The following is a 25,701-nucleotide window of genomic DNA, read 5'->3' as shown; positions in this document are numbered from 1 at the left end:
TGAAACCCACCTTTTCCTTCTATTCCTGGCCCAAAGACTTTGACCCTGCTGGTGTCCACAGCAGGCTCCACCTTGACCCGGGCGGGGAAGTGTGGCACGAGCTCCCCACCATACTTCATGGTCAGCGTGTACATGCCGGCGGTCAGGGGCACGTAGGTCACGGCATAGGTGCCATCTTTGTTGTTCTCAATACAGACTTCAGCTTTCGCTCCAGAGTCTGAGACAGCTTCCAGACCCAGGGCCCCGGGCCCCGCTTCTGAACAGTCAACGCTGAGTAGCCCGGCTTCACCCACTTTCCCGTGCTCGAGACCTGGTCCCGATGCCACAACTTTAGAGGGGTCGAAGGGCATTTCAATGTCGGCCTTGAAGGGAGAACCGGGTATGTGGACCTCCTCAAAGAGAATGTTGACAAAGTATTCCCCAGGTTTTGTGGGAAGGTAAGAGACAGAGCAGGTCCCGTCGCCATTATCCGAGCACTCAATTTTAGCCTCGCACGGACCTTCCACAGTTAGGCCCAAACCTCCCGTTCCAGCTCCTTTGGTGTCAATGGTGAACTCGGCGGGCTTGCCCACAAGACCTCCTTCTAGGCCAGGACCATGGGCCTTCACCTATTTGAAGAAAGAATAAAAGTCAAACTCAGCTTGACACTGGTATTACTGCTCAGCCAGTACTGCTTTCAACACCCAAGCTTATAACTGGCACTGAATTACATCTCGGTCAAGTGGGCCTTCTCCCTGGGGCCTAACTTGGGTCACACACTCACCCCCACAATTGAGTTACAGCTACAATGCAGTTGATGCTGAAAATGGCTACAAAAGGGAGACATGGCTGTGAACTAATCAACACTGAAAGTCATAGCAGCGAGGCACGGCCCTCTGAAGCACAGAGTATGACTTCCCTCTCTCCTGCCATGCCCGGCCGTCCTGAACCACCAGGCTAGAACTGGAGACCTAACATCCATCCCACAAACACACACAGGTTTCCCAGGTTGAGTCCTTGTAGAACGACTTTCATAGACCTCACTGTTGCTCTGACGGCTATACCTCCCTGAAGAAATTCTGCATAATAAAAAATTAATGAGAATGATGGATGCATGTCATTATATACCTGTCCAAACCCACAGACTGTACACCAATAGTGTACCCAAATGTATACTATGGACTTTGCGTGATAACGTTGTCAATGCAGGTTCATCAGTTATAACCATGCACCACTCGGCTGGGAGATGGTGATAACAGGCAGGCTATGCATGCGTTGGGGCAGGGGGTACGTGGGAAATCTCTGCACCTTCTTCTCAGTCTTTCTATGAACCTAAAACTACTTTAAAAAATAAAGTCTAATAAAATTTTAAAATAGAAAAATCTAAATTTTAAACAAGGGAAAGGGGAGGCTGAGGCTTTCACCTCTCATTCAACAAGACAGACAGTTTTATAGGATTCATGCCATTCAGACCACTGGCCATACTCGAACACCCTTGATTCAGACTAGTAGGAAGAAATAATGAGAACAACTACTTTTGTATTCTATCATTCTAGCATCTGTAAGGTGAGCTCATTCTGTGTACCAGATGCCAGTGGCGGCCTCCACACGCACACATCTCCCCTACCCTTACAGACTCAGTTTGAAGCGAGTATCGTTGTTCCACTAAGTGAGTGAGTTATTACACTAACAAATGACAAGAATAGAACTCAGGGACAGGGAGCCCCTCACAGCCAGAGAATGAGAGGAGGGGTGGGACCCAGCTGTCCACAGGACCCTGCACGCCGAATTGTAGAAGAGAGAACTACTGTTAGCCGTTGAGCACTGACTTTTATCACAGCATGATTTTCTAAAGGTGTTTGCCAGCATCAGAGGACTATGGTGTTACATTAGACACTAGAAGACACGTTCTGGAACGAACACAAAGCTGACCTTGGTGGGATCAGGCGGCAGTGAGGCCTCCACGGCATAGGGGCTCCCGGGCACGGGGTGTCCATCATAGGTCATGTCTACAGCGTAGAGCCCCTCCTCCCGAGGGATGAACTTGGCCGTGCTGCTCTCCCGGCCCGCCACGGGCGCCACCAGACATGGCACAACCTTCCTGGAGGGGCTCAGGATCGTTATGTCCAGCTTCCCCTGGCCGCCCGCACCCCTGGTGTCAATGGAAAACTCCTGATCCTTTCCAACTTCGACTCCTAGAAAAGGGAAAGAAGCCAAACTGATCAGCTGATCCTTTTAGCAGCAAGAACTGAGAGCACAGAAATGATGATCCCTTGGACATGGGGTCGTCTCAGCCTCTACAATAAGCAATAGCTGCTACAGAGGACAAGACGCAAGACTGAGTGAGAATCATCGGCATCTTGGCCTGAGGAATAACTGGTATAAGAACAACTATTAATTAATGATGATAACAATGATAGCTATCATTTACTAACGCGTTTTGTACATCAGGTCTGAGTACAGCACATGATCTCCTTTAATGTTCACCACAACCCTATGGGGTATTTATTAGTAACCAATGGCTTTAACAGAGGGAGAAACTGAGGCCCAGAAAGGTTAGTAACTTGTCCCGGGGTACATGTCCAGCAGATCACAAAGCTGGGACTCAAACCTAAATTTATTTGATTCCACAATCTGCTTTGCTGACCAGTCGATTATAATCTGACACTGTCCTCTTTCCTTTCCTTACTTTTGGTGTTAACTTTATATCAAAACATTCCCATAAGCCAGTGTTTTATTTACTAATTCTTGGCAGCAAATTTAATCCCACAGCCAAGAAGGCAAAAGTCACAGAGCTGGTATTTGAAAGGTCTTTGCAAAGCAGGGCCACAGAAAACCAATGTGTTATGTTTGACAAAAACAGGTTAAGGACTTTGAACCAAAACAAAAGCACTGGGAACACAGCCCCCCACCCCCACCCCAGGGAAATCCTGACTCTAGGGCAACACAGGACCTGCCTAGATGAATACTGCCGAATCACAGGCAAGGAGCTCCCCGTCCCGAAGGCTTTTCCTAATTGGCATTGTGCTTTTCCTGGTCTGGAGAAAGGAGTGTTAAGGGGACACGCGAAGGGTTGGACAGTGACTGCTCGTATACTCAGAGCTGGCTGCCCCCCCAGGGACAAAGGAGCTTGGCAGCACTGAGCTCTTGCGTCAGAGCCCCGGGCTGGGAGCTGGCTCATTCACAACTCCTGCATTTGGGTCATAGGTCCACGAAGGTGCTCACCGATGCTCCTGCCGAGACCCCAAGAAACTCTCACTGGTGAAACAAGAGGCCTCCCGTGGGGGTACACGCCGAGCCCTGTGTGAGCCTGAAACCAGGTGAACGTGCCACTGAGGTACAGCCAGGCTGCGGTCACTTGGCAGCTAACGCCAACAAGGGGATTAAAGTGTGAATGTTTTCCAAGCAGAACTGCTGATGCAAAAAGGCAGGCTGAAGACATATGGGTAGAGGAAGATAATTTGAATGCAAAATAAACACTGCCAAATGTTTTCTGCTAGCACACATGTACATGCACACGCAGAGAGAAGGTCTGGAAGGATAGAAACTGAACCAAAAACAAAAAAGGAAAAAAAGAAACTGAACCATAACTTTGGTTAATCTAGGGAGGGAAAGAAGTGGTGATGGTTAAAGTGGAATTTACTTTTAACTGTGGTGGTTTTTAGATGAAAAATCAGTTTAAAAAAATACTGATTTGGGTAAAAAATACTTTTATGATCACATGTTGAACTTCTAAAACTGAGTGATAAATACATCAGCCTTCATACTATATACCATTCTCTTTACTTTTGTATGTTTGAAATTTTCCCTAATAAAATTAAAAATTTAAAATAAATGAAATGATCTTGTAGTAATAAGATATTTAACAAGCTAAAGGACTATTGGGCTAGGTGTGGGGGTGCACTGTAATTGTCGTTTCTGAGAGCCAGGGAACTGGCTTTTGTACTTGACTCTCAACCCTCACTTGGAGTCAGTGGCCAAGGAGAGCTGGCACAGTAGAAACTCACCAGAAAGCAATGTGCCCAACTTCTTTGTAATGAAAACATTTCACTGTGATCCAAGTTACTGAGGGGTGTTACTGAGTTACTGTGCCAGCCTCTGAATTATGAGCTCATTTAATTTTCTCAATATTCCCTTGAGTGTTCTTAACCATCCCCACTCCTACCCCTACCCGCCCCCTCCTCCCAACTTTACGAATAAAAAAACAGGCTCAGCGAGACTGAGCAGCAGGTAGGGTCACAGAGCTCACGGAAAACAAGTCCATCCATCTGCAAAGTCTTGTAAGACAGAATTTGCTTCTCTGCAAACGTCTTTTGAAGGGAATCTAACTGACGGCCTTGGATGGTGGTCTTCAATGACCCAGCTCCCCTCCCTTCATACACTTACTGTTTTCCAGGCCGTTAATTTTTATCTTGCTCAGATCCAGCGGAGCAGCCACGCCTACGGTGAAAGGGCTTTTCGGGATGGGGTCCCCACCGTATGTCACCAGAACCTGCATGCTGCCCTGGAATGAGAGAAAACCGAGGACACGTTTGAGGACTAACTTTGTGTTTCAACCTGTCTTCTGGATCTTTCATGCTTCCCAGAGACACAGGGTATTGGCTTTAGAAAGCATCTCAGACATATTTCTCTAAGCTTCTGGCCCCATGGTAAGAAAGTCAGAGAAATCAGATAAAATAAGAGCAATGAATAAGAACAGGGACAACATAAGGAGCGTCCTGTCCTCTGTGCTTGTAAGCATTTCCTTGATTCAATCTCAAAAACAGTCCTAAGGGGTGGTTCCCTCTGTCATCCTTTTTCCAGGAAAGGAAACTTCAGGTCAGAAAGGTGAAGTCACCAGCCCCCAGAGTCCCATGCCTGGTAAGTGTGAGAGCTGGGCCTCACACCCATGGCACCCAAACCCATATCCTAGCAGCTTTGCCACACTACCTCCCACCCAACACACACCCGGCCCCGGCCATGGGTAAAGCACAGAGCCTGGGAGCCTCTGACCAAACAAAATCTTTTTTTTTTCCCCCCTGTCCTGGGAATTGATTTCCGGCCACCAAGCTAAGAAAGAGATTTGCAGGAGTTCACCTGGACCTGTTATAAGACCACTGCACAGTATCTAAACTCCTGTATCTTATGTCAAGGAAAGAAAAGTTGCCAGACTGAAGGCAGGCTGGGCCTGTGGGCTTGGCGGGCCCCAGAGGCTATGGAGGCACAGCACGGACGTATGTACTGCCGTTCTCCTCTGGCCCATCCTGGCCCACTCTCTGCTGGCTTCCTCTCTCCACAGTCGGCTGAGTGCCCTCTCTCCAAACCAAGGCTCCATGAAAGCCCATGGCTGTCTCAGTCGATTAAGATCCCCTCACCTCAAAGGTCCAGGGATAATGTAAGAGGACGTGGGAGGGAAAGCCGCAATGGGAGAGAGAGATGAATCTTCCCAGGAATCCAGCGGCCTTGCTGGAATCCAGCCCCTGCTGAAAGCTGTCACTGATCGAGTGTTAAAAGGGTGTAGCTTTTGGCCTATGTATATTTTCTCACATTCCTTTTGTAATAACAAGGGGGGGGGGGGGGGAGCCAAGAAAAAAAATTGGTTACATCAATGAAGAATGGAGGATTGATTTTCCAGGATTTATTTGCACTGCACACAAAACCAACAGGCCCCCTGACTCCAGGGTGTAACATTTCATGGTAAAATGTACACAGATCAGACTCAACAGAGTAGGGACTGACTTATTACTTCAGCCTCTGTGGCATTTTCAACATGCCAGCTCTTCCAGAGCTTCAATTTGCCCCCAAGTCCCTAACTCCTACGTGCTAGGCCTTACAGCTCACCCAGGGTCCTGGAAAAACCTTCTTGACCACCCACCCTCTATAAGTTTTCTGATTGCCTCTCTGGAGCGCCAAAACAGAGAGGAATCAAAATCCTCTTTCAATTAAACCTACACATCCCATAAGAGCAAGTATGTTCTCATTACCAGTCATAAAACAAAACAAAACGAAAACTCAGATAGGAAATTAACTCTAAATAACCTAACCAGGGGAAGGAAGAGAGCTTAGAGGTTTGCACCTGCGCTGGCCTGCAGCATTTTAAGGTTTCCTCGGCGGCCCCAGCCAAGGATGGGACTGTGCTTTTTCCCTAGAGGCTCTGAAGTAAGCAGTGTCTGAGCAGTGACCCTGGCACATATCACAAAAACATCGCAGACTGCAGGACAGTTTTAGTCTCTCCCCTTTGTGCTTCTGAGACGTTTACCTTATCCTGCAAACCACACGCGCAAGAGCCCCTCCGAGAGCTCGGATGAGGATAGGATGGAGAGCCGCCCACAGGCCCCAACTCCAGACACCTCTGTGACACCACAGCTGCCAGCAGTAATACTACTTCTACCTGTGAGGCTCAGCGAGCTCCTGGGGTTTCCTAAAGGTGCCACAGTCGCAGGTGGCATTTTCAATTCCCAGTGGTTCCTGACTCAGCATGGAGCTGCTGCCACCAGCTTCTCAAACTGCTCTATTTGGGGAAGCTTGGGGTGAGAAACTGAAGTCACCTGAGGTCACAGACAACCAAAAGCGCAAGAAGACGAGATCCTCGGGATAAACGGCACTGCATGATTTCCCTTCCAAAACATCAAGCCTTTGTCTGACTTTTGGGAGGCCCCCAAGCCTCAGCCCAGCAAGTCCAGTCCTCTGAGGCAAAGAGAGCTCTGACCACTATGTTCTGAGAAGAGCTAACAGGATCAACCAGCACCCGCACCCCTGGCGCCCCCACAGGACTGCAGGTACTGGGAGCAAAGAGCCAGCCATCAGGTACGTCTGCGGCTCCTCACACAGCAGTCTGCCTTCAGAGGCTGCAGCGCTCACCCACGCCCATCTCTCCACACACACATACCAGCTGCGTTTCTGGAAAGTTCCAGCTTGCTATTCCCTAAAACCACCAGGAAGTGTGCCTGGGGGTGTCAGCCTGCAAAGGATGCTTCCCGCCTCTGTCCAGCAGAGTTTGCTGGGCTGACCCGGGTTTCTTAACCACCTCCAAGAGCAGGGCTCAAAAGGTATGCTTATTTAACCCAATCTTGAGCTGTCCGCTGCTCTTCAGAATGAAAGAGTTCAAAGGAGAATGAGAAGGTGCAGGCTCCACTCTCCTACCGCATTACAAAGTTCTTCCATTGTCTCTGCTTGTGTGTTGTGGCTTCATTTATTCACCCATTTGGCCCTAAATCCATACGGAGCTCCCACAGCGCCAGGCCTTGTGCTTGGGGCCAGAGATGGAAATATAGACTATTTATATTTATATCTATATCTATAAAAATAGGATATCCTGTCCTCGGCAAACTCACAATCCAACAGGAGAGATTTAATTTGTTTTCTTTACCATAGAGAAATGTGCAGAATTGCAAGTTGCTCAAATAACGAAACAGTGAACTTCAGTCTACATAACAAAGGACTAGAGACACCGTGGAGCTTTTCACACTCGAGGCAGTGACTGACAGCAAGGCCTCCTTGGACATACAATGGGCATCATTTGGACAAACAGCCCCAAGTGGCCACTGAGCATGCAGACAGCCTTCGAACCTGCTATCAGAGAATTAGATGACCTTGACCTTGGGGTGACTGGAGTATGGAGCCTCCCACCCTAGCTTCATTTCAAATATAACGAAACAGGACCTGGGCTCCTGACCTCCACCTCGGCCTCGACTGGCAGCTGGGGGCACCCGGAGCAGTGGGTTCTAACGTCCTTTCTGGGGGTGTGGGTCAAAACCTGAGCCCGCCCTGGCGTGTGCAACTTACGTCTTAGCAGCTCAGCCGAAACCCAAAAAGGTATACAAAGGATAAAGTTAAGCATCTCAAAATGTTTTCAGAAGCATCTATGACCTTGAGATCTTGACCAGCATGCATGGCCATGCATTCTGGTACCTTCTCCCAAGGCACATGGAGCACTGACAAGAAACATGACATCAAGCTAGCACTCTGAGAGGTAAGGCTCCCACCAGCCCTTGGAAGCATCCGCAGGAAAATAATTGCCTGCTTAGCACTGTGCAGCCTGACGAGAAAAGGGTCTCTAACTTATGAAAGTATTCGTTCTACCATTTCTAATAATGAACCCCATTAAAGTTCACACACACACACACACACGAAGAAGCACAGCTGATGGCAAGAGGCCACACTTGTAATGTGGCACACAGAGCCTGCCCCAGACAAACACGCCCACTGTCAGGGAGGTTTTCAGAGCAAAGATTCTACTGCCAAGGATACCAGCCCCCGATGCAAGGAGACACCTACACCTTCCCTCATCCTCACTGTACGCCTCATTGTTCCCCACTACGCTCTGGCCAGCTCCTTACTGGGGTGGTCCGGGCAGGAATGACGCTTCCTGAGCAGTGTTTCTGAGAAAGCATCGCCCTTCTCCTACAAAAGGCATTTCTCTCATAGGGGGACTCTGCTGTTCAAGAATGAAGGAATCTCAGATGTTTGGAATGACTGATTAGAACACCTGGTCTGGGCAATAAAATCCAGGCTTTTCTGCAAGGATGTCTGCTCCCCAGACCCTAGAGGTGTAGACGTGAAGCAAAACAAAATGTTGAATAAACATGAATTAGTACAGAGAGGTAGTTTTTAAGGCCCTTAACTGCCTAAAACAATCAGATCAAAGCAGCCTGGCTGGCAAGATCCTGTCTGTATTCCTGAATTCTGTGAAAGGGGACAGTATGGGGTCCTAAATATTGTACCGGGGCTGAGGGCCTAAAGGCTAAACTGGCTCTTTGAGGAAAGACCTTGAGAAAGATGCCACCACAACACCTTGTAAAAAAGGGTAAACTAAGCTAAAAGGGCCAGGAAGGAAACATAAAGGCATGACACCTCTTTTTCAGTAACTCATCAAAGACTCAGCAGGTAAGGATGGGAGAGTGTGTGAGAGAGAGAGAGAGAGATTATTAGGTCCTGAACTTCAAGAACTTGGCAATTCTCTGCTAAAACCCAAAACGTAGGTGAGAGATTGGGGTGCGGAGATACAGGCTAGCTTCCTGCTTGTTCTTGGGGAATCCCGCAGGCCCTCCTGAAAGACCAATCGGGCTCTTTGTCAGCTCCCAGACAGGTGCAGAACGAAAGGCATGAAGGCCCGTCTCCCACAGGGGAGCCCTTCAACAGAGCAGTTTACACTGCTGGCACCCAAAGTGACACAGCACAGCACTGAGGGGAAAGGGGATGGAAAGAAGCCTACCTGCTGGGTGGGTGTGTATTTAACTGTGTGGGAGTAATCATAATTATCGATGATATCCAGATCCTTCACCGCATCACCAGGAAGTGAGCTGCTGAACTGTACATTGAGTGGGGCTTTTCCGGCCCCTTTGGTGTAGACAGTGAAGTGGGTAGGTTTCCCGTTTTCCACACCTGGAAAGATAAACCGGGACGTGAGGAGCCAGGCCTGGCCCAAATGGTTTCACTTTTAGAACCAGTCTGACAGGTTCATCAGCATCAGCTCTACCCAGGCAGCCAGAGACAGGGCTGGGGCTCAGCCATGCCAACCACTCGGGCAGGAGCTCTGATCGAACACCCCTTTGGTGGAGGTACATCCCTCAAGGCCCCAGACCAAATACTGCCATTGCCACCGCCTACAGAAGGCCTCCAGGACGGCCTCACGCACACGCCATCTTACCTGCTTTGCTAAGCCCCGGGCCTTCTGCCTTCACCTTGCTGGCGTCATGGGAAGGCTCGACTTTGACTCTGAAAGGGCTGGCGGGGATTTCCTGTAGCAGAAACACTGTCTCAGTAGGAAAGCCCCTGGAGCAACTGCCAGAGCTTAGCCTTCTGCCCAAGTGCATAGGCAGAAACCCTCAGCACAACTTTGATTTGAACGGGTGCTGAGCAAACTTCTGTTATCACCGTGTCAAGTCTTCATGCTCTAGCATCAGGTACGGACCATAATCGGTCACTTAGGAATGCCTGGGTCCCCTGTATCACAGGCTTTGGCTCGTTTTGATAAAGGACGGTTTCCCCCAAACAAATCTGAAAGCTCTGAGCCTTTCACACCAAATGTTGAGTATTTAGGATACAAAAAAATACTACCAAGAAGAAAACCAAAAATGATAATATAGGGTGTCAGAGGGAAGGAAATGTCCTCCAGAGAAAGGTGAAAGCTAAGGTTTAGGGAATACAAGGAATTGATCAGAAATAGAATGGTTACAATTCTTCAATAAGAATGTTGAGACTGTTAGTGAAGGCAGAACAGGTAAAGTGGATGAAGCCAACTCAAGACCAACACTTTTGGGAACAGAACTTTCTTCTGAGGTCCCTATTTTTATGTAAGGCTGATTTGAATCCCCAGCATTCCATTATTCCCTATTTTTGGTACTGCTTCGCCCTATCTTCACTATCACACATAATAAATAGGAACGCTATCTGAAACATCCACATTCCTCTCTCCATAAAAGTTTCAAGGTTGAGGCCAAAGGCATTGGTTCAAAGAGGTCAAAGCTAGAAGTTCATTACATTTCAGTGAAAAACTTGATGAAAGTTTATAACAAACCAATTTCTTTCAAGAGTCCCACTTTTAACCACTGAATAAATACAAGACCTCACTTTTGTTAGAAAGTGGTCAGATTTTAGTTCTGGGTTTTTTTTCCTTCTTGTTTTTAAGGAACCAGAGAGGAAAACTATTGAGCAGAATTCTCAAGACACCTTCCCTATTGCTAAAAAAAAAAACAAGAAGAAAATATGCAGATAGGGGGCCAGAAAGAATCTAGACCCAAACACACACCTGAGATGCAAAGAGAACTTTGATGGTGTATCGCCCGGCGGCAGGAGGCACATATTTGACTGTAAACGTGTCGTTGGCGTTGTGAATAATGTCAAAATCCACATCTTCCTCGTCCTCACTCAACACCCGGGCATCACATTTAATGCCAACGCTGACATCACCTGGAACAGACCAGCTCATTAGCACCGGTTTACAAGAAACAGCATGTCCAAGGCAATCACTTCCAGCTCAGATGAACACCCTAAAATGAGCAATTGGGAAGTTTCCAGTAAGAAACACGAGAAAGAGATAGTGGTAAGCCACGGTTTTGGAGAATGGATGGAGGATTAGCAATGATGTCACTGAAGAACTGACACAGACGCTCATTAGATGAATAATTACCTATTCAGGTGGACTACTTCCTGGTTCAAAGTTTACTGCCCTTGAAATGTTATGAAAACGCCTTTATTCCCCAAGGAGCAACAATCGCTGCGTTGGGTGAAGCCCCCTCTCACCTTCCCCGGCTTCGGTACAGTCCACTGTGAAGTGAGTAGGCTCATTGGCCTTCAGTCCACTTCTCTCCACGCCTGGCCCAAACACTTTGACCTTCTGGGGATGGCTACCCTGCCCAATGTTGACCTAGAGAGAACATGGAGAAAGTTGTAATCAAGTTTTCCTCTATTTGGACCCAGTAAAAGACTGTTAGGGAACATTGTTACAAATGGTCCTTTGAGACAATCTAGAGCACTCTGTCCCTCAGGCCATGCCATCTTTCAGGCCCACCCAGGATGGGTCTGCCTTGGCCATCAGGCAGACCTGCCGCAGGACTGGGCTTGTCATACCACGGCCAGGATTCCGCCTCATAACCTACCCTGTAGGGGCTGTGTGGGATGTTCACCCCTCCCCAGACCACAGCAATGGTGTGCTTGATGGACTTCACTGGGGTGTACGAGCAGGCATACGTGCCGTCCATCCGACTCTTCATCTGGACATCAATGGGCTGGCCTTCCCCATCCTGCAAAAGATCAGGGGCTAGGGAGGGAGCTGGCCCTCACACCGTCTACATCAAATAGGTCCATGTGGCCTCTCAAGACGGTGAAGTCACCACTCACTCATCCAATAAGACTTCATGGAATGACTATCATATGTTATCACAATACAATGACCATAACCACAGGTGATAAAATACTACATGCATTTATTTTTAATTATTAAGAGCAAATGGCCCCAAAAGAAAGCCACGACCACTCAATACTTCTTAATTTCAATTCCTGCATTTAAATCCTTTGGGCAAATTGAATTAAATTAACATATTTAATAAATCCTTATTTACAAACGTCCCATCTTGCATGGCCAAGGAAGCTTCCTCCATACCAAAGGACATTTACAGGGAAATAGGAAACAATCAAGCCTTGTTTCCATAGAACACAAATCATAAAAATGAAAACACCATGCTTTACATGTTATAATAGCATCTTACTTACTCCTCACATAAGCCCATGAGATAAATATTCTTATTATTCCCAATGTGTAGCTAAGGAAACTGAAGCTCAGGTGGGCTGAGCAACTTGCCACTAAACTGTCGGATCTTATCACCTGACAATTACCTGCACAGGTGGCCCCTGCAAACTTACCTGAGCAAGTATCTTTAAGGGAGCTTTTCCAGCATCCTTAGGATCCACGGTGAACTCAGCCAGGTTGTTGACGATGCACCCAGATTTCTCCAAACCTGGCCCGTATGCTTGGACCTGGAGCAAAGAATCAATAATGATTCTCTTTCTGTGTAATGCCCCAACTAAACCCCTATATGAAGAGTGGTGACCAGGGGACAGGAGAAGGAGAAAACAACTGTGCCTGGCTTTATAGCACCCACGTAACAGGATGGTTACGGGAAGGAAAATGCTCAAGTAGGCTCTAACTTCAAAATAAAAAACAATATCATTAACCTCTTGTGAGGTCCCAAACTAGCCTGAGCTCCCTGACTTATTCTGAGCTGACATAGAGAACTTCCAGTAACTGGGGCGGGAACCTCCAGCAATGCCCCAATTTCAATGTTCCCACTTTGAAGGGGCTCAGAATCTTTACTACAAACAGCATTCTAAATGTTTGCAGCCCCCAGAGAGCAAAAACCCCAGTTGGCCAAGAAGGGGTAGCTCCCAGCCGACTGACATCAGCCTATGGACAGCTGCCCACGTGGGCCAACAGCAGCACACAGGGGGTAGGTTGGCTCAGGCTCGATGCTTATCAGCTTGAAAAGGGTGTGAGAGGAGCTCTTGGAAACACTGCTCCAATTTAGGAGCAGGCAACTGAGAGAAATATGGAACATCTTGAAATAATAACAACAGAAAGTGACAAGACTGAAATAGGACGCTCTGGGTTGTAGGAAACAGCTTCTTATGGAGCTGCCTACCGGGGCCAGGCACTGGGCTAAGGGCTGTTTTTATGCATGTTCGTCACCTCCTTGAATCATCCGGGGAACTCTAGGAAGCAGATGCTACAATCATTCCCATTTTATAGAGGAAGATATCAAGGGTCAGAGGTAAGTTACTTGCCCAACATTAGAAAAGTACTCAGTGGTACTGCCAGGATTCCAATTCAGGCCCGTTTCCTTTCTAAGCTCTAAGTGGCTCCCCTTGCCATCTCTCAACACTCTGCTTAAGGCAACCCTCCAGGCAGAAGGGAAGATGTCCGGAGCCAGAAAGAGAAGACAGAAATAAAAGCAGCTGGCTCACCAGGTCTGGGTTACAGTCTCCTGTGGCCGGGTGGATGAAGGCCATGTACGGACTGTCCTTGATGTCTTCGTCATCACACATGATGTGAACGGCGTATTCGCCAGGCTCCTTGGGCCAGTACTTGACATCGCACGATCCATCATTCTGGTCGTCATACTCAATCTTCGCCTGAGAGGGGCCTTCAATGGCAAACCCTGGGGGATGGGGTAGGAGGACCCCCGGTTACATTGGGGAAAGTACCTATTCCATGTTACTACCAACTCACGCCCTCTGCCTGCCTAAAAGCCAAGTACTGGCCAGAAGAGTGACTTCTGTGTCTCTTTCCCATAAAAACCAAGTCTACTGAGTCTTCACTAGTGACGGAAAAATTGGATTTTATACTTTTTTTTTTTTTTAAAACACCATCTAACAATGAAGGTCAACGAGCAAACCTTTCTGTTGGCAATATGGCAACACATATGCAAAGCCTTAAACCAATGCCCACCCTTCCCCCCACCAAATCCACTCAAAGGATATACCAAAAGGTTTAATGTTACTTGTAGTCTACAAGGATATACCAAAATGTTTACTATCTCTCTGGAAGGAAAAATTAAATGTGATTTCCTATTTTCCCCTCTAGTTATTGCTATTACCTAAAACAGAGGTCATCCAAACTTAGGCCGGTGGGCCAGTTCTGACCCACTGACTATTTTTGTAAATAAGATTTTACTGAAAAATAGTCACATTCCTTCGCTTATGTGTTTTCTACGGCTGTTTGCTGGTGAAGTCAAATAGTTGTGAGACGGAATATGACCCACAAAACTAAAACATTTCTATCTGATCCTTTGAAAAGAGATCGGTGCTAACCACTGATCTAAAAGGATCATATATACAGATGTGTATTTTAAATATATTGTTACGTGCAAAAGAATATTTACTTCCCAAATTTTTGATTTCAGCAAAATTAATTCATTCATCTAAACAAAGGATCAGTCAACAATATTTGCTGAGTGCCTACTATGTTCCAGGCACAACATCTACAGAAGGCCTCTGCCCTCGAGGTCTAGTGGATAAAGCAATGAATGAGGCAGAGGGCAAGCTAAAGCGTAGGAGAATGGGAATTGCAATTCCACAACAGTATCCAGAGGCGGCGCCAGGTGGTAAGGAGACCAGGAGGATACGGGTAGTGAGGCCTAGAGGGGGCTCCAACTCTCAGCCTAACACCGGGCCCAAACCCCGTCCAGAAGCTGCTGGTCAGTTGCTTCCACTTACCCAAAGACCCCACTTCAGAGCCAATGGACTCCACCACGAAGTCTGCTGACCGCCCAACAATTCCGCCATGGAGGCCAGGGCCCCATGCTCGGACTTTCTGCATGCCTGCTTCAGGGCCAACTTGAACTTCAAAGGGGCTAGAAGAAAAGGAACGGAAGCATTAAAGAAGAGCAAAGGGTACAACCATAAGCTGTTTACACATATTCTTTCCACTTGTCTGATCCCTTTACCTGCACGCCCCATCTCTTGCCAAGCCCTTCTTCCAGCAGGTCCCCCCCAGCCATTATTATGTCAACAATATAATGTAATGTGCTGCCTCAGGGCCTTCAGGTGGCCACCGGGTTGGCACTCAAGCCACACAGTCTTGCACTATCCTTCTGGTCACTTGTGTGCAGGGCTCACCAGACTGGGAGCCCTGGAAGGCAAGAGAGTGTACACTTTTCCACATCCTGCTTATGCTGTAATAAGAAAACTAGGTGGAATAGGCTTTATATCATACATGAATGAATGTGTTTTAATTTTCGTACAGGAGATTAAAAAATAGTTGACTTAGATTCTCAGAACGCTATAATATGCCCAGATACGTCTCAAAGCAAATTGAATTTATTCAGAGTTTCAAGTTGCCCCCAGGAGAGCTGGGAAACATGGAGAAGCAAGGAGAGCCACACCAATGCCACACAGCAAAGCTGCAGGCTGCGTCCCTTGGTTCCTGACTGAGCTCACGTAGAGGATTTTAATGTAAACCATAGCAGATTTTACCCCACGGCATTCCTGAACAGAGGCACACATTAAAAGAAAGAGAATCTCCGTTTACATAAGGGTGTACAGGCACAGGGCCCATTTGCTCTCTATTACTGCTCCTTCTGGCTTCCCTGCATCCCATCGGCTCAAACCACGAGCATTTGATTTAAAGGAAGGCAGCCGAAACCACAGTGACTTTCTGCTGCTTTTGAGAACAGGCCAAATGTATGTGCTACTCTGAAAAAAACAAGTGTTCAACAAAGCAGACCTCTTTCTCTCCTGCAGCCCAGAAAACAACCCTGGGCTGAACAAGCCTCCCAAGAAGACGTAACTCCTATTGGAGACTCACCTCTTTGGAATGTGGTGTCCCCCCCATGTAATGGCGATGCTGTATTTCCCCGGGGTGCTGGGGTAATACTCAAATGCATAGACTCCATCCAGGAAGCCTTTTTGCTTCACCAGCTCCTCCAGACCCTCTGTGGGAAGGAAGCACACCATTTTCCAATGCCATCCTAGGCTCAGAACGAGAACCCGAAAGACAAGAACAGAAAGACAGCAGTATTCACAAAGCATAAGCCACACAGGAAACTTCAGTGGGCTGCCTCAGAGGGTGGACCCCCAAAACCTGACAGATTAATCCAAAGCCAAAAATGGACCCATCTCTGCTTCTAATTGTGGGGAAACGGAGGGTTTCTAGCTGACTGGCTTTGGTAGGCTCTCTCAGCTATGAGGGGGCTATGAGGTCCTGAACCTCCTGGATCTGTGTAAAGATAAATCTAGTCACATCTCAATTTTTCTCAACAATCCTACCCATCTTATTCCCCCACAAAAACTAGGGAGGGACTGAACCCTTATGACTATTTGGCATGAGTTTCAGGTTAGTGTCCCAGCATATCCTTTTCAACTAAAGCCGGACAATGAAAGTGACAAAGCTCTTGCATGAGATCTACAAGACAAGTTTTAGATGCTACACTACAAACTCCAGAGCAAGCCGTCAGGCAGGAACTTGTTTTATGTTGAGCCTTGAGGTTTGGCCGTGAAAGCCATTTTAGTCAAGCGAGAATCCAAGGTCAGAAAAAAAAAACAAAAAACACACAACAAAAACTCCTCCTTGGCTCCTATAGCAACAAGCCAGGAGGGAGGGCAGCACCAGAGCAGCGTGGCTCCAGGTCTGAGCAGTCTAGAACATTGGCTGCCCTTGGGGAACAGCCTGCCCCAAAGCTTGGTACTCTAAGATCAAATATTAACTTTCTGGAGCTCAGAACACTCCTGTCCCAGCCTGTTGGGAACACAGAGGGTAACAGCAGTCCTAGCACAGGAAGCTCAAGATTCCACAAGCCAAGGGCTGCTATTCCTGCAACTAGAAATGCCAAGCTTATCTACTTATCTGTTCCAGGGTAAAACTCGAGGACTGCGTAGACTCACGTCCTAGCGTCTGCTGTCTCCTTTCCCAAAAGAGGGAGCGAGAATGAGTTGCAGGGTACAACCCACCCCTCCATGAATGGCATTTATTTACAAAGGAAACGTAATCTTAGGGAATGTGATTCTCCTTCTATAAGCAGTGATCATAGTAATTAGGAACTCGACATAATTTCGTAGTCTATAAAATATAACCTGTAGTGAGGAAATTACTGGCTTAACACGTTGCGTACGGCGGGGTTTAAATCCCTCATACCCCTCTGTTCCGGCAGGTTTTTAAAAGAAACTACTTTAAAATGTACTCTTCTCTTTAAAGCGTAAATGCTTCTATGTCATTTATTATTTTTCTATGGAATTTTTTAGGATTTACTCACCTATGATGTTAGTAATCCCTCCTGGTGTGATACTGCAGAAAGCAGCTTCCTTTGTTATTAACGAAACACAAATAATTCAATAAAATGTGCAAAGTAAAAAGAGTCAACAGTAAAAACGAGAATTCTCGTTATCCGTCCTTAACGCATGGCTCAGAAAAAAACGAAGATTCTCGTGATCGTGATCCGTACGCAACGTGTTAAGAAGACTGTGCTTAAATGAATTCCAGCTCAGATGCTTACAAGTTGTGGGACCTTGGGCAAGACTCTTCCTCTCTAAGCCTAGGTTTCCTCAAATAAAAAATGGGCCACTTGAGGTAGTTCCAAGGACAGCATTTCCCAAACTGCATTGCGTCACTGCTTTTGGTACTCCCAGAAGACTTAATATAATGTGAGGCTCTCAGGCCACCACTATTCCTCACCTGCAATCAAGGCAGACATTACTAATCAATCACTACTACCTTCCCTGTGGAGCCCAGATAACCTCTAACTTTTGACACAGATGTCTGGGATAAATTGATCAGAATTGGCCATGGGGTGAAATCTTTATGCCACGGCTACAAAGTTAGCTGAAATCACACCTGAGATGGGGAAACAAAGGAGCACTTACTAGGACCCTTCACGGTTACGCCGAGATCCCCGCTTCCGGCAGCTTTGGTGTCAACCTTGAAATCCGCAGTCTCCCGGATACGGATGCCTTTGGGCTGCAGGCCTCGTCCACTGGCCCGGCAGGCATTTGGACTGCAGGCTGCAAACACAGTTTCTACATCAATTCAACCTTTCATTCTTTACTCAGGGTAGAGCAAGCCAAGGTAACCTGGAGCCACCCGCCAAGAAAATATTTGCTTTGCACAAAGAGTATGCGGCAGTTGCTGAGACCGGGGTCTCATTCAGGGAGCACACCAGGCTAGCAAATAAGGACACAGCATAACTTTGTCCAGCCACACCGCAGAGGGATTAGGGGGAGGTTACATTGGCCAAGGAAGCCAGAGAGCACAGCGTGGATTCCCTGGTACCAGCTAAATCCTGGCGTTTATCCTTAAAGTGGCGAAGGAGAGTTAAGACCCAGTGCTGGACATTGTTCAGACTTCATTGCTATACTCAAGGGCCCACTAATTGGGAAGAATGGACTTTTTCAAGTCTACTTGGAAAATGTAACACTTGAAAACATTGATCGGGTTCCAAACTTTGGGTCAGCCATTTCTAAAAGTCTAAACGTTGTCGTCTTCTGCACAAAGAGCCAGAGAATAGCTAAAAAAGAGGCCAGTTCAACCCCACCTTGGCCAAAGCACACAAACATTTCAGTGCCTTTGGTTACAGGTCCTCGGAATGTGGGCAGCTATACATGCAACTATTAGCAACAAACACCACTCTCCATTGGATTTCTAGATCTGTTCAAAAAACCTAAAGTTGGAAGTCTGAACTCTAAGGACAAAGAGAGCCTCTAGTATTCCTTATATGAGAGATCCACAAAACTCCTGTTCCATGGGGCCCATCAGAAGGTTGATAAAAGGCATCCTGCTACCCTAGGAATTCTTTGCCGAAATGGGCAACCTTCTCATTAAGTATAGAAATGGGAGCTTAACAAGTAAAATGTCTTGCTGTGTATTCAGTGGCTTTTCCTTTCTAAATCGGACACTGCATATTTGACAGCTCTCTATACACTAGAGGTTACAAGCTCCAGAAAAGGAGACTACTACATAGAAGAACGGCAACTCCTCCTCTGGCCCTTCTTCCCCGCAATACCCTTGGCTGGCTATTTGGCAAACAACTGCTTCCCAAAGAAACATACACACATCCCTGGAGTTAGAGATGATTTTAGATGGTTCATGGATGAACGTATGTTTATGGTGGCATTTAAAGGCATCTGAAAATGATATGAAGCTTCTTTTTTATATAAAATCATTTAAGAGGACAAAGGATTAGTACATCAAAAGAAAAACTCTATTAATTAAATATTATATAGTGCAAGTGATGGATGGAGATACCAGGAATGAAAAAGGTAGTCCATGAGCGAGAGGCAGTCGAAAAACACTATTAGAACTAGAAAAGCTAGTAAAAATTCTTTCTTGCATTACGTCAAAGAGTTTTGTTTATGAATATGTGGGGTTTTTTTCCCCTTTGTCAAAAGAGAAAAGTTGCTCATACCAGGAATAAGTCACAACAGGATGACAGGACTTCCGCATGGAAACTCTGAACATGGACAATGGTCTCAATATCAAAAGGGTAACTGCTCACTTCAGATAAATACTAAATGGAGCTAAAGGTTTTGAAGGAAACGGACAGCATCTCCAGCATTTAAAGATGTCTAGAGATGTTTAAATGTAATTAGAGAGTGGGCTTGGGGTCTGGCTGGACAAGTTATGGTAACACCTGCATTGTCATTTCCTGAGGTCACAAACAGCACAGACTCAGCTGATATCTGCAGGCAGCACAAAGAACTGGCCCAGAAATCCCACCCAACCAGCCCTTACCAAGCAAGATGCCTCTGGCCCAGTGTTCTCAACTAGGAAGCCCAGAGCTTCGGGGTCCAGGCTGGCCCAGAGGCAGAATTCGGAAGAGGAAGCCAGCTCTGCAGATGCAGATACACAGGACAGAACAGGGAAAGGCAAGTATTGGTTAGAAAAGGCAGCAGAGTTGGGGGGAAAACAGAGAGCAACAAAGTGAGAAGGAAAAAGAGCCTAACAAACAAAACAAAAAAATGCACGCCTTTGGCTGGAGAGAGGGCGTTTAGCCATGTGGTTAGGGGGTTGACAGAAACCTGGGTTCTACTCCTACTGGCACCTAGTCTGTACTCACCGATTCTTTACGTGTCTATCTGCAAACTCGGGGTAGTCAGCGCACCTGGTACACCCAGGCTGCTGTGACAATTAGGCGCAGTCATGTAAGTGCCTGGCAGCCAGTAAAGGCCAAGCCGTGGAGGCTGCCGGGTACTAACAAAGCTATTGCCGCTAATCTCAGCCGCAGACACCAACGCCTCCCACGGCCTGGCCTGCACCTCTCAGGGAGGACAGCGACTCTCCTTACGAGTGTTGTGGGGGAGGATTTAAGTGAGTTAACACAAGCACTCAGGTCACTGCATGGTTCACAGGGGGATGTCAGTATCCATAGCTTGAGGACGAAGTAAGCCACGTCCCCCAGAAAGAGGTCCAGTGTTGAGCCCCGACCTGTGTCCTGGTCTGGGAGCCCAGCTGTACGCACAGTCAGCTTCCATGCAGACATGCTCGGCCACCCTGGAACTCACCTTCCCCAACCTGCACAATGAAGGGACTCTTCGGAATGGTGTCCCCGGCAAAGGAGACCTTGACTACGTGAGGGCCGGGATGCATTGGCTTGTACACACAGCGATACACCTGGTTTCCTTTGTCTTCCACGAGCAGCTCCACAGTGTTCTTCCCTTGGGGATCTTCCACCTCAATACCAATGTCACCGACACCGGCACCTGGGGGAGAATGGATGTCCCATGAGCCCGCCACCTTCTGGGAAAGCTCGCTGCTGATGAGCAGGTACAAAATGCAAACCCAAGGACAGACGCACTCAGAAGGGCCACGCCAACACCTTGACAACTGGTTTCTGGCCCGGGAAGGAGGGCCGTGGCTGAACTTCCCTTTTTTCCCATTCCCTATTCTCTACATTTTCTGCACTGCAAAGAAAGCTGACATTTCAAGAACTGTGTCTTATTCATTCTTTCCGATCCCCCCACAGGACGTTGCATAGAATTTGGTCTAGGAGATGATTCTTAAAACTTAGAGTCTTTGGAACATTTATTTCATCAAATCAGAAATGTGTACAGAAATGGACTGATTACTTATAATTAAAGTCAAACTTGAGTGTAAGATTTTAGGAAAAACAAAAGGCTGGTTTTGAAAAATCTGACACTATAACCAACACAATTCAAAACTTAATTTTGCTATTGGTTGTTCCATTTAAAAAACAAAGGTCAGAGGGCAGCCGAATGGCTCAGTTGGTTAGAGCACAAGCTCTGAACAACAAGGTTGCCAGTTCGAATCCCACATGGGCCAGTGAGCTGCGCCCTCCACAACTAGATTGAAGACCAACGAGCTGCCGCTGAGCTGCCAGCGGGGCGGCCGGATGGCTCAGTTGGTTAGAGCGCGAGCTCTCCACAACAAGGTTGCTGGTTCAATTCCCACATGGGATGGTGGGCTGCACCCCCTGCAACTAAGATTGAAAACGGAAACTGGACTTGGAGCTGAGCTGTGCCCTCTACAACTAGATTGAAGGACAACAGCTTTGGAGCTGATGGGCCCTGGAGAAACACACTGTTCCCCAATATTCCCCAATAAAATTAAAAACAACAACCACCAAAAAAAACCGAAGGTCGGGCATCCCGAGCCTTTGGCTTCCTGAGGGTCACCTCTGGCTTTAGAAGAAAGGCTGACCCACGGAGGAGAGGCAGAAGCACATTACCTGCCGTGTAGATGTCAAAATAGGTGGGCTTATTGGCGATGTTCCCTGCAGCTTCCAAGCCGGGGCCTTTCGCAGTGACCTTGCTGGCATCTCCCTGGGCCTTGTCAACATTCACTTCAAATGGACTCTTGGAAATGTGCTGTCCTGCAAAGAGGACTGTGACCTGTGACAGACATGACATATCATCACTTCTCCCTGCCCACTGAGACTACCAAATCAAGCCACCTGCTTTGACCATCTTCTCTTCCATCCGTCTGATTATCCACACAAAGGTGGCTAGAAGCAGGAACCCTGCTAGTGGCCTGAATGCGACTCCCACCTGCCTCCACCAATCACACAGCTGAGCCGGGGATATCAGGCCTTCAGCAAACTAAAAATGCTTCCATCAGATATGCTTAGCCTCTCTAGTAGGATATGAATACTTATACTTGAATCTCTAGACACTGGACCCTTTAAGACAACTGCAGAAGGGGCCTCTGGTTCCCCAGACTATAATGCACAGTTCCAGGATTTCAAACCAGAGTATTTTTCACGGGATCAAGATCATTGCAGATATGTGGATTTGAGACAAAGTACAGATTTCCATCTAAAACTTGAGCCAGAGTTCTCAGCTTTTAAATTTTTCAGGGCTACTCAGTTAGGTTTCCTATGAACTGAATACATTAATTATATCATAAATGCTCTCTCCAAGATTTTTTCCCCCAAATTCATGATGTCATAAAGGTATAAATCTACGGCCGTGGTTCCAGGTGAATCCACGAAAGCCCAAGGCGGCGAGTATGGTCTGTGTGTCAAAGTCTTGGCACGGTACCCAGGTATGGGGCCTGTGTGTGCTCTCACAGGCTTTCAGCCAATGATAGGCATACTCCTAGATCACCCCAATCTCCTGCTAACTCCCTTAGCCCCCGTCCTATAGGTCAACTGGACACCAACTCAAACAGAACTCAAAAGGTCACTGAGACAAAGGACCTGGGGGGTGGATCCCCACCAATTCCCAGAGGCATGACTGGGCCATTGGCTTCCACTAGGGTCCACTGGCCTTCTCCGCCCTCAGGCTTCAATGCAAACAGACCCTCTGGAGCACCTGGAAGGGACTGCTTAGGTAGCATCCAAGACAAAGGGTTCAGAGCTGAGCAGCTCTACTCCATGCACATGGCTATCACCATTCATTACCTAGACGGAGTCGGAAAAATCTATGACAGTCCAGAAACCTTAGTGGAGGGTGACCAACCTAGATGTATTAGCTACTGTTTCAAGTCTGGTTCACGGGGGCCCGAAATTTTCTAAAGTGTGCAGGAATACTTTTATACTCAGAGAGGAAAATCAGAAGTTAATTTAAGAAAATCACTCTTGTTCCTAAGGTATCCTTTCATATCAAAGCAAGCCCAGACAGGCAGTGCAAGCAAACCATGACACCTCCTCTTACTTTGTGCAGCCCGGTGACCTTGGGCAGATATTCCACAGAGTATGTCTTGTTCTTGTCACTGTCAGGGGTCACTTGTGCCTAGGATGGAAGATACAAAACAGTTAGAGAAGGCACTGGGTGTGAAGGAAAGTGCTGTGCCAGCCAAGGGCCTGCAGTGAGCTGCCAGGTCAGACACCTGTCCCGGCTATTTCCTGCAGGAGACCCCAGGCGAGAAGCAGCCACAAGTCACAGAAGCAAAATCATGTAGCACAAAGGTATAAGCAAGTCAGGACTCTCCACGGTCTCAAGGCTAGAATTCTCTAGACAAGAGAGACTATGAAGCAAGACACTTAACCTTTTTTGGTCCAGTAGTTAAGAGTTTATGAAATGCTTAGCCCAGTGTTAGGTACCAAAACTAAAACAAATCAGGCAGCACCTGTGCCCCAGTGGGGGAAATGGACACAATGCCAGTAAACTTAGAATTTCAGATGGTGCTAAGCACTTGGAATAAAATACAGTCTTAAGAAGATAAGTAGACAAAAGGAACAGTCTGTGTAAAGCCCTGAGGGAAGAATCAAAGGCTGGTCAGGGTGGCAAGACCGTAGGACATCAGCACAGTTACTGTATTGTATTGTTATTATTCTAGCCTTCAGTATCTAAAACCTCAACTAACGAGGCCTGTGCTAAATTCAAAGTATCCTCTATTTTATTAAACACTGTATTCGTGAGTATCACTTTACATTAGTTTTCAAGACACAGCCCTTAGGCAAGTTAATGTAACCACTGTTAAGCCTCAGAATCCTTTCGATAAAATAGTTTTTGTTATGAGCTGTAATGAGGAAAATGGAGGCACCGTCCCTGGCCCTGTTACAAGCTCCAAAGCCCCCTGGGATGCTGACAGGGCAGGCAGCACCTTCCCACACACCTCCTCTTTGTTCCCTTCTGGGTCCTCGATAAACACCATCACGTCTCCTTGCCCAGCGCTGATGGTGTCCACGGTGAACTTGGCCGGCTGCTTCACCATGTTTCCAGTGGGCTCGATTCCTGTGACAGGTTTACACAAGTACATTACAAGCTGGGCCAGGCCCTGATACAGGCCATCACTCCCCGCGTCTCCCTCAGGAAACTAAGAGATGGGACCCAGCTCTGTATCTACCACGTGGGAGATGGGGCAAACTGCCATGAAAAGAATAATCAAGTGGGTCAGAAGCCCTAATTTTGTCCTTGTTATTTAAGCAACATCCTATTCTGCAATATTCAGGGCAATTCAGTCAGAAATCTACACAATTATGAAAAATGAAGTGGTAACTAGCAGTGCAGCTGGCATTGAGGGAGGTGCTATGGGGGCAGGAGGACTGAATTAGGTGTGGGGAAAATGCCTCATTTTTCATTGAAGACCATTTTGTATTTCTCAAAATGTTGAAAAATTGCATTGAAATGTTATTTTTATTTAAATTAAACTTTTTGAGATGGTTGAGCAAATTAGAGATAGATTTACATGCACGTGTAAGACATAATACCCTTTATCTAGCTCCCCAAATGGTTACATAATATAACACTCTAGTATAGTATCACAGGGCACTGACCTTGACACTGTAAAACAGAACATTTCCATTCCCATGGGGATCCCTCGCGTTGCCCTTTTAGAGCCACACCCATTCCCCTCCCATTTCACCCTTTTCTTACCCCAGCAACCACTAATTTGTTATTCAGCTCCATAATTTTATCACTTCTAGAATGTAACATAAATGGAATCATACATTATGTAACATTTAAAAATTATCTTTCCCACTAGTATAATTCTCTGTGGAGTCGCATAAGTTGTTGCCTGTATCAATAGTTTATTCTTTTCATTGCTGAGTTAATATTCCATGATATGAATGTACCACAGTTCATTTCACCATTTACCCATCACAGGACATCTGGGTTGTTTCCAGCTGCCTATTACTGATAAAGCTGCTAGAAACATTCGTGTACAGGTTTGTGTGTGAACATTGTTTCATTTCTCAGGGATACACGTCAAAGAGTGCAATTGCTGGATTGTATGGTAGTTCCATGTTCAGTTCTTTTTAAGAACTGCCAAACTGTATTCCAGAGTGGCTGTACCATTTTACAGTCCCACCAGCAATGTACCATATTTTTCCATGTATAACGTGCACTTTTGGCCCAAATCTGTGAGGGAAAAATAAGGATGTGCATTATACATGGGTAGTACTAATTCTGTATCTATATAAATGTTTTAATTATTTTATTTATGCTTATGAGTCAAAAGTGTAATTCTAGAAATCAATAATGATAATTGTATGCAAAATAATACCCTGGAATACAATAATTGGTTTTGTTGAACTTACCACAACGAACGAAGAGCTTTTGGCCTTCTATGACACCCGTAAATATCGTAACTGTGTTACTGGTACATAAAATTTCTTGTACCTTGTATCTTTTCTTGTGTTTTGTAATTATTGGTTACATAAAATTTCTTGTACCACAACATGTTTAAAAAATAAATGCTAAAATTCCTTTATAATACAAAACAAAGTATCTAAATGTAAACAAATAAAAATCTGAATTAAAAAATTAAAATGAAAGATTTTTTTTTTCCCTGAAAGTTTGGGCCCAACACATGGGTGTGCATTATACACCGCAAAATATGGTATGAGAGACACA

At 46.5% G+C, this 25,701-nt stretch overlaps 1 protein-coding gene across 9 annotated transcripts in view; it reads right to left on the bottom strand.

Moving 5' to 3' along the window:
* FLNB (filamin B) overlaps positions 1–25,701 on the bottom strand; it is a 125,403-nt gene that overhangs the window by 40,728 nt on the left and 58,974 nt on the right. For all 9 annotated transcript variants that reach the window (XR_016021307.1, XR_012489718.2, XM_019724157.3 and 6 more), the window contains exons 5-21: positions 23,960–24,078; positions 23,056–23,133; positions 21,630–21,792; positions 20,446–20,643; positions 17,812–17,949; positions 15,761–15,887; positions 14,671–14,807; positions 13,420–13,613; positions 12,322–12,435; positions 11,559–11,702; positions 11,203–11,326; positions 10,709–10,869; positions 9,608–9,698; positions 9,173–9,342; positions 4,366–4,483; positions 1,912–2,174; positions 11–608 (exon numbers count right to left, since the gene is read on the bottom strand). Coding sequence is in view for 7 of the 9 variants with exons in the window: in XM_019724157.3 (XP_019579716.3) it covers positions 11–608; positions 1,912–2,174; positions 4,366–4,483; positions 9,173–9,342; positions 9,608–9,698; positions 10,709–10,869; positions 11,203–11,326; positions 11,559–11,702; positions 12,322–12,435; positions 13,420–13,613; positions 14,671–14,807; positions 15,761–15,887; positions 17,812–17,949; positions 20,446–20,643; positions 21,630–21,792; positions 23,056–23,133; positions 23,960–24,078 (2,937 nt within the window). In the remaining 2 variants the exon portion in view is untranslated. The remainder of the gene's footprint in view (positions 1–10; positions 609–1,911; positions 2,175–4,365; positions 4,484–9,172; positions 9,343–9,607; positions 9,699–10,708; positions 10,870–11,202; positions 11,327–11,558; positions 11,703–12,321; positions 12,436–13,419; positions 13,614–14,670; positions 14,808–15,760; positions 15,888–17,811; positions 17,950–20,445; positions 20,644–21,629; positions 21,793–23,055; positions 23,134–23,959; positions 24,079–25,701) is intronic.

The sequence above is a fragment of the Rhinolophus sinicus genome, chromosome 5, assembly GCF_057876585.1.
Source record: "Rhinolophus sinicus isolate RSI-liver-muscle chromosome 5, RSI-T2T, whole genome shotgun sequence".
In the NCBI taxonomy this organism is placed as follows: Eukaryota; Metazoa; Chordata; class Mammalia; order Chiroptera; family Rhinolophidae; genus Rhinolophus; species Rhinolophus sinicus.
Note: the sequence above shows the minus strand (reverse complement) of the source record. Positions and strands in the feature narration are given on the sequence as shown.